We start from the raw sequence: 9,437 nt of genomic DNA on the forward strand, positions 1-9,437 counted from the left end.
TTGCTAACTCCAGGAATAGCTGCATTTGTTTGCTGAGTACTTGCGCCTTAGTTCTTCCATGTTTTCAGAGGTTTTGCATATGTTTTCACAGGAATAGAAACAATTGCAAGATGAGACACTCTAATGTTTCCAAAGCCTGTAGACGACTTGGTAAGCATTCAAAGGACGTGATAAAGTCAAGTGGTTGAAAAATTTGCCCCAGGCCAGGCCTGAAAACTTTGAGAACCAAGAGTGGTGGAATATTAGTAACTCCTTCCCCATCTTCACGCAATTGCTGGAATCTGTTACCTGCCTTAATCTTGATGCCATCATTGAGGCACTGCAGTGGTAACTTAGCAACTCTCTCCGTTTTGTCTGTGGAGTCCCACTGAGCAGGAATGTGATTAATTTGCCCATGGCATAAAATCCTAGCTAATGCTTCAGAGGACCAGGCTTTGTCTTAGAAATATTTTCCAGTGGATAGAAAAACAGCTCCTTCTGGCTCACTGCAGGGTCTGTGTTTAAGAGTGCTGATAGAACTGCTGCTATAGCCCTTCATTTCAGCTGCAACGTTTGCTAGCTACTTGAGGGCTGAACCCATTTACCCATTAGTAGGTTTGCTAATAGAGCAGGGATCCTTTCTTATGTATCAGGGACCCCTCCTTGATAGCCTAAATTGTGTTCATTCAGGATTCAGACTTACTGTAGCACGATCTGCAGGCTGATGTGTGTGACAAGGGACTGGTTCTTTTGCATAAGAAGCCTCATGGAAAAGAAATCATTTTAAGGGAAGAAAGGGTTGAAATCCACTCTCTTTGATTTGGTTCAAAGACAGTGAGGGGAGAGTAGTGGTGGGCAGAGGATTCTGGGGACAGTATGATGGGTGTCTGTCTGCTCAGACTGCCCTCTGTGCCCGCTGCCTGGACCGAGTCCTGGGAGAAGGAGTTGTAATAAACATCAAGTGAAAGTTGAAAGAGCTGTTTCACTTATAAGCTGAAAAGGGACCAGGAGACTCGACTCGGAAGCCTCATCTGAGAGCACCCTGTTCTTTCCAGGTCCTGGGTTGCTCCTGCGGTCCCCTCTGGCTCCTGCTTCCATTCATTGCACTCCGTCTCCCTGTCCCCGCGGGGTCCCCTCCTCCACGGACCCTGATTTCGAACTCAGGAACTTTCTCACGTTTCTCAGGTCTTTTTTCAAAGATGACCTCATCTAAGGTATTTATATATGTAGCTGATTTGACTGAATGTTTAGAACCCAGAAATTATATTACATCAACATGTTGTTTAACCTCCTTTGAAAAGAGTTTTCCTACCTCACTGCAGAGCAGTCTGCCCCACTCTGAGGCCACCTGCTGCTTGGGTGGCTAGAAATCAAGCATGCTGACACTCCTCACCACAAGTCCTTGAACGTGCACTACCTAAGGCTTCCTCGGGCATCCGGGAGCCTCTTCAGGCCCAGAACCTGGGATTAATGCACAGCCGCCAACTTTTAACTGACGAGAGACTCAAGCAGATAAACACCCCAGCTTTCCAATCCTGCAGCGGGACAACAGTGTGGCATGTTTGTCACAGGGTCCCCAGCAGGACCAAGCCAAAGGTGTCCACACCATAATCCCCTCATTAGCATGTCTTTCCCAGGCTTCTCTCTCTTCCCTGGGTCTCACTTTATTCACCCCTAACTCGAGCTGTGAGTAACACCTCCCAAACAAACTGTTTGCGCTCAAAGCCCTTCTCAAGGGCTGCTTTTTGGGAAAATCTAAACCAAGACACCCAGTCTCTATTTCCTTCCCTGCCACCAATTTAAAGTCGCTACTCTGTCTTCATTCTTCAGGCCTTTCTTCTTATAGCTAACATTTCATTAATATCTCCGCTGAAACAACGGACCATCTACAGTACTTTTTAACACAAAGGTTAGCAGCATAGAAAAACTATGTCTTTGAAATTTGTCTTCTTTTTGCTGTCTCCTCCACCAGCATCTGTATGTGAAGAGAGCCAGTGAAGACCTTCCATGTCCAGGCAACCATCATTCTACTTTTTGTTTCTATGGTTTGGCTTTTTAAAAAAAATTCTACATAGAAGTGAGATCATACAGTACTTGCCTGCCTCTGGCTGACTTATTTTATTTAGGGTAATGTCTTCAGGGTCCATCCAAGGTGTTACAAAAGCAGGATTTCTGGCTGAATTGTATTCCACATTTTTTCAAATCAATTTATCCATTCATAGATGCTTAGGCTGTTTCTATGTTTTGGCTTTTGTGAATAATGCTGCAGTGAACATGCGGGTACAGATGACTCTTCAAGATAATGACTTCATATCGTTCATTTATATAAATATATCCAGAAGTGGGATTACTGGATCATATAGTAACTCTATTTTGAATTTTTTGAGCAATCTCTATACCAGCAGTTCTCAACCTGTGGGTCGCGACCCCAGCGGGGTCGCCTAAAGCCATTGGAAAATACATAATGCATATCAGGTATTTACATTCCGAATCATAACTGTAGCAAAATTAAAGTTATGAAGTAGCCACCAAAATTATTTTTTGGTTTGGGGTCACCGCAACATGAGGAACTGTATTGCAGGGTCACAGCATTAGAAAGGTTGAGAACCACTGCTCTATACTCTTTTTTGTAGTGGTTGTATTAATTTACATTCTTACCAATAGTGCACTCTTAGTCTATTTCCCTCTTCTCCACATCCTCACCAGTACTTACTCTTGTCTTTTTTATACTAGCTATTCTCACAGAGGAGAGGTGATACCTCATTTTGGTTTTGATTTGCACTTGCATGATGATTACTGATGCTGAGCATCTTTTCATTTATTTGTTGTCCTTTTCTGTCTCCTTTGGGAAAATGTCTATTTAGAACCTCTGTCCATTTTTAATTGAATTATTATTATTTCTGCACTTCAGTTGTATGAATTCCTTATGTATGATATTTTGGTTATTAACCTGTTACCTGATATATACCCTGCAAATATTTTCTCCTATGCCATAGGTTACCTTTTCATTCTGTTGGTTGTTTCTATGCTGTGCAGCTTTTAATTTGAGATAGACCCACTTGTTGTTTTTTTTTTGTTTTTTTTGTTTTGTTTTTTTTTTTTTTTTTACAGAGGCAGAGATAGACAGGGACAGACAGACGGGAACGGAGAGAAATGAGAAGCATCAATCATCAGTTTCTCGTTGCGTGTTGCGACTTCTTAGTTGTTCATTGATTGCTTTCTCACATGTGCCTTGACCGCGGGCCTTCAGCAGACCGAGTAACCCCCTGCTGGAGCCAGCGACCTTGGGTCCAAGCTGGTGAGCTCTTTGCTCAAGCCAGATGAGCCCGCGCTCAAGCTGGCGACCTCGGGGTCTCGAACCTGGGTCCTTCCGCATCCCAGTCCGACGCTCTATCCACTGCGCCACCACCTGGTCAGGCTAGACCCACTTGTTTATTTTTGGTTTGTTGCTTGTGTTTCTAGTTATCATATCCAAAAAACTATTGCCAAATCAAAGAGCTTTTTCCCTATGTTTTCCTCTAAGAGTTTTATGGTTTCAGGTCTTACATTCAAGTCTTTAATCCATTTTGAGTAAATTTTTACAAATGGTGAAAGATAGAGGTGTAATTTTATTCTTTTGCATGTGAATATTCAGTTTTTCCAACATCATTTATTGAAAAGATGATCTTTTCCACATTCAGTAATCTTGGCTTTCTTATTTAATGTTAGTGGCTGGTATATGTCTGAATTTATTTCAGGGCTCCTGAATCTGTTCATTTGTCTATGTGTCTGTTTTGTTTTAAGTACCATTTTGATTACTACAGCTTTGTCGTATAGTTTGAAATCAGGAAGTATGGTACCTCCAGCTTTATTTTTCTTTTTCAGTATTGTTTTGGCTATTTGGGTCTTGTGGTTCCATACCAAATTTGAGATTGTTTTTATATTCTGTGAAGAATGACATTAGAATTTTGATAAAAATGTCATGGAATCCATAAATGACTTTGGCTTTTATAGGCATTTTAACAATATTACTTCTTCCCATTCATGAACATAAGATATCTTCCCACTTATTTTCATCTTCTTCAAATCTTCCTCAATTTCTTTCATCAATATGTCACTATTTTCAGTGAACAGATCTTTCACCTCCTTGGTTAAATTTGTTAGTGGTTTTTAAAATTTTTTATTCTAATGTAAATGGGATTGTTTCCTTTATTTCTCATTCAGTTATTTTATTGTTGGTGTACGGAAATATAAGTAACTTCTGTACATAGATTTCATATCCTGAAGTTTTACTTAATAATTTGTTGATGTGTTCTAACAGTGTTTGGGTAGTGTCTTTAGGTTTTCTATACATAAGATCATGTCATCTGAAAACAGACAATTTTATGTCTTCCTTTCTGATTTGGACTCCTTTATTTCTTCTTTTTCTTTTGTTTCTTTTTGCCTAATTGCTCTGGCTAGGACTTCCAGTACTGTTTGAATAGGACAAAACTCATCATCTCTGCTCATTTCTCCATTAGGATCAATTTTCTCCCAGGAGAAAATTGACTCATTGCTTACATTTTTTGGCAAGAATCACCCTATGGTTTTCCAGATGTGCATAGGCCTGTATGAATCAGACCAGAAATGCACTGATGAGTCTCAGAAGGTGTGTTATGCTGTGTAAGTAAAGCATCTAGCCTTTGAAATTGATGACAACCACTAGTCCTGAGCTTGACTCAAATCATCCTTAAATGAGGCACACAGAGTAGGGCAGTTTTGAAGTCATTTACACCTGGATTTGCATTCCAACTCTACTGAATACCTGCTTACATTTCATTGATTCTTTTTGCTCTACTTTTTTATTTATTGATTGATTTTTAGAGAAAGAGGAGAGAGAGAGAGAGAAGGGGGAGGAGCAGGAAGCATCAACTCCCATATGTGCCTTGACCAGGCAAGCTCAAGGTTTCGAACCGGCGACCTCAGTGTTCCAGGTCGACGCTTTATCCCACTGCGCCACCACAGGTCAGGCCTTGCTCTAATTTTCTTTTCTTCTACTTACTTTGGATTTAATTTGCACTTTTTTTCTAGTTTCTTAAGGTGGGAAGTTAAGAAACTAGATTTCAGATCATTCTCTTTTTCTAATACATACATTCAATAGTACAAATTTTCCTCTAAGCATTGCTTTTACTGTCTCCCTCACATTTTGGTAAGTTATGTTTTCATTTTCACTTAGTTCAAATATTATTAAATTTTCTTCTTTGTTAATCAGAAGTTTAGTTTCCTCCCTCCCACCCTCTCCTTCCTTTTCTTCTTTACTTCCTTTTCTTTGAGACACTTTATTTTTTGTCAACCATATTTCTATTTTCTTTTTAAGCGTCTGTAGAAGTCTAGCTTAAGACCACTCTGTGGCTCTTCCTACCCATTCAGTGGCCTGAGAGTGGGGGCTGTAGACTAGTCTGCCGTGGTGGGCTGGGTGCTCCAGGCTTCAGGAGAACACTATTAAACAAGCACAGAGGGCCTCTGCACGCCTTCAGATCAGTTTGTGACCTTGGGTTGAGAAGCAGTAAATCCAGGAGCCGGAGCACTTCACTCACTATGAATTTTTTTTTTTTTTTGGTCACAACCTTTATAGCAGCAGTCTGCTTTTCCTTTTCAGTCTCTATAGGAGCTCTAAGAAGTGGAGATCAGGCGTGACCTCCTACAGAAAGATGATACCATGTGTGCGCAGAACTTCTGGGACTGGGGTCCACTATATCAGAGTCACTGAGTGAGCTCCTCCGTTGTTGTACTTGATGGCAATGTTCACATAGTCTGGGACCCCGGGAGTTGGTAGGTGGGTTAACATAAGATGCCTCTGTGATTCATAACCATCACAAGAAATTGTGTCTTCTAGAAGGCTGCCTGGACCTGGTTAGCAAAGGTGCAAGTAGTAAAGTGGCAGCAATAGAAGTGGCTCCAAAGGCAGCATCAAACTTCAGCACAGCCTGTAGGCCATTATTTCTGAAGGATATGATGCTGATATCAGTCAAAATTTCATTGGCATGAACTGCTGGAAGAAGCTTCTCTCAGGTTCTCTTCAGAATGGTGAAGATGCCATCACTTTTCCTTCTTCTGTTGATGTATGTTCTATTTGGAAGTCAAGATTGGTGCCACCCAAGTGAGTCCCTGCTACAAGGAATTTAAAGATATCTTCCGCCTGACCTGTGGTGGCGCAGTGGATAGAGCATTGACCTGGATGCTGAGGTCGCCAGTTCGCAACCCTGGGCTTACCTGGTTAAGGCACATATGAGAAGCAACTGCTATGTGTTGATGCTTCCCACTCCTCCTCCTCTCTTCTTTCTAAAATCAGTAAATAAAATCTTAAAAAAAAAAAATATCTTCCTCCTCTATCTGTAGGATATTGAGGGCTCCAGACATTGTAAAAGTTTCCATTTATGTTGCGATGGGAACCCAGAACAATCATATATGGATACTTTCCTGAGTAACACAGAAAAGGCTAGAAGTGTATTTTTTAAACTTCACATATTTTGTAATTTGTCAGCTATCTTTATGTTATGGATTTCTAGTTTAATTACATTGTAATCTGAGAGCAGACACTGAATAATATCTATTTTAAAAAGTTTGTTAAGATGTGTTTTACAGCCTGATCAGTCAGTGATGCAGCGGATAGAGCATTGGACTGGGATGCAGAGGAACCAGGTTGGAAATCTCAAGGTCGCCAGCTTGAGCACAGGCTCACCAGCTTGAGCGTGGGGTCGCTGGCTTGAGTGTGGGATCATAGACATGACCCCGTAGTCGCTGCATTAAAGCCCAAGGTTGCTGGCTTGAGTGCGGGGTTACTCACTGTGCTGTAACCTCCTGGTCAAGGCACACATGTGAAAGCAATCAATGAACAACTAATGTGCTGCAACGAAGAGTTCATGCTTCTTGTTTTTCTCCCTTCCTGTCTGTCAGTTCCTATCTGTCCCTCTCTCTGTCTTTCTCTCTCTGTCTCTCTGTCTCTCTGTCTCTCTGTCTCTCTGTCTCTCTCTCTCTCTCTCTCTCTCTCACACACACACACACACAATGTGTTTTACAACCTAGAAATGGTTCTATCTTGGTCAGTGCTCCACGAGAGCTTGAGAAGAATGTGTATGCTGCTGTGGTAGATGTCAGTTATATCCAATTGATACATGGTGTTGTTGAGTTCAATTATGTCTTTATTAATTTTATGTCTGCTGGACCTGTCCATTTCTGATAGAGGGGTGTTGAAGTCTCCACTTATGTTAGTGGATTTATCTGTTTCTCCTTGCAGTTCTATTAGTTTTTGCTTGACATAGTTTGACAGTTTGTTATTATGTTCATACATGTTAAGGGTTGTTATGCCTCCTTGGAGAATTGACCCCTAATACCATTCTTTTTTTTTTTTTTTTTTGGCTGTATCCAAAATGTCTTTATTGGGATGGCTCCCCACTCATCTTGATTTGGGGTGCTTTTAGTGCTGCTTCCTTCTGAAGGAGCATCCTTCTGTAAGCCTTGCTTTTCCACCTGTAGGCTGACAGAGGACAGTGGAGCAGCCAACACACAAAACTACTGTTTGTGCATGGCTAAAGACGGTAGTGATTTTATAGCATCCTGGGCACTTCACATCCATGAAGTAGGAATTGGGGCTCTGCACCAGGCGCTTCTTCTTGTGTTTCCTCTTCTCCTCTTCTGGAGAGGGATGAAGGAGGTCCTTAGCAAGAGGCATTTTGTCGTGGGAGGGTCGTCACCGCCGGAAACCCTAATACCATTCTTTAACCCTGATAAATTTTCTTGCTTTGAAGTGTGCTCTGTCTAAAATAAATATGGCTATACTTGTTTTCTTTTGATTAGCGTTCGTTGGGATGTTTTTCTTGATCCACTCACTTTTTATTTTGTTTTATTTTTCACTGAGGTATAATTGACACACAACATCACATTAGTTGCAGGTCTACAACATGATTCCATATTTATGTATATTACAGAATGATCACCACAATAAGTCATATTAATATCTATCACCATACATAGTAACAGATTTGTTTCCTCATGATGAGAACTGTTAAGATCAACTCTCATAGCAATTTTCAAATATGCAACACAGTAATATTAATTGTAGTCATCATGCTGTACATCACATCTTCATGACTTATTGATTCTGTAACTGGAACTTTGTACCTTTTGACTCCCTTCACCCATTTTGCTCCCTCCTTCCTCCCTTTGGCAACCACTAATCTATTCTCTGTGTCTATAATTTTTTTTTTTAAGATTTCACATATAAAAGAGATCATACAGTATTTATTTTCTCTGTCTGACTCATTTCGTTTAGCGTAATGCTCTCTAGGTCGACCTATGTTGTCAGAAATGGCAGAATTCCTTTTTTATGGCTGAATAATATTCCATTATATATATATATATATATATATATATATATATAAAACAAAACAAAACAAACAAAACAAAACAAAACAAAACAAACATATATATATATATATCACATGTTCTTTATCTATTCCTCTGTTGATGGACACTTAGGTTGCTTTCATAACTTGGCTATTATAAATAATGCTGCAATAAACATGGGGTTGCATATATATCTCTTTTTTGAGTTACTGTTTTTGTTTTCTTTGGATAAATACCTAGAAGTGGAATTGGTAGATCACATAGCAGTTCTATCTTTAATTTTCTGAAGATCCTCCATATGTTTTCCACAGTGTTTGCACCAATACCAATTTGCATTTCTAATGACAGTGTACAAAGTTTCCTTTTTCTTCACATTCTCACCACCACTTGCTATTTCATGGTTTGTTTTTTGTTTTGTTTGGTTTTTGGTAAAAGTCTTTCTAACAGGTGTGAAGTGATACCTCACTGTGGTTTTGATTTGCCTCTCCCTGATGATTAGTGATGCCGAGCATCTTTTCATGTATCTGTTGGTCATTTGTATATCTTCTTTGGAAAAATGTCTATTTAGTCCTCTGACCATTTTTAAATTGGACTATTTATTTTGCTATTGGTTTGTATAAGTTCTTTATATATTTTGAATATTAACTCTTTATTGGATATACGATTTCCAAATATTTTCTCCTGTTTAGTAGGTTGCCTTTTCATTTTGACAATGGTTTCCTCTGCTGTGAAAAAGCTTTTTAGTTTGCTATAGTCCCATTTGCGTATTCTGGCTTTTGTTGCTCTTGTTTTTGTTGTGAAATCTAAAAAAGAAAATCCCTGTGAAGACCAATGTCAAGGCACTTACTGCTCATATTTTCTCCTAGGAGTCTTAGGTCTTACATTCAAGTCATTAATCCATTTTGAGCTAATTTTATGTATGGTGCAAGATAGTGGTTTAATTTTATTCTTTCGCATGTGGCTATACAGTTTTTCAAACATCATTTGAAGAGACTCTCTTACACTTATTGTAGATTCTTGACTCTTTTGTTATAAATTAATTGACCATAAAAACATGGATTTATTTCTGGGTTCTCTATTTCATTCCATTGATA

General features: G+C 39.6%; 1 protein-coding gene across 1 annotated transcript; it reads right to left on the reverse strand.

Annotated features, from left to right (window-relative positions):
• Nucleotides 1-7,357: 7,357 nt before the first annotated feature.
• On the reverse strand, nt 7,358-7,698 carry LOC136378388 (small ribosomal subunit protein eS27). Its single transcript, XM_066345248.1, has one exon. The coding sequence runs from the start codon at nt 7,667-7,669 to the stop codon at nt 7,415-7,417; it is 255 nt and encodes an 84-aa protein (XP_066201345.1). The 5' UTR covers nt 7,670-7,698; the 3' UTR covers nt 7,358-7,414.
• Nucleotides 7,699-9,437: the final 1,739 nt, after the last annotated feature.

Source organism: Saccopteryx leptura, chromosome 7, assembly GCF_036850995.1.
Source record: "Saccopteryx leptura isolate mSacLep1 chromosome 7, mSacLep1_pri_phased_curated, whole genome shotgun sequence".
Lineage (NCBI taxonomy): Eukaryota > Metazoa > Chordata > Mammalia > Chiroptera > Emballonuridae > Saccopteryx > Saccopteryx leptura.

Bases quoted from the DNA above. Each gene is read 5' to 3' on its own strand.
- LOC136378388 (XM_066345248.1), bottom strand. From the start codon at position 7,669: ATGCCTCTTGCTAAGGACCTCCTTCATCCCTCTCCAGAAGAGGAGAAG.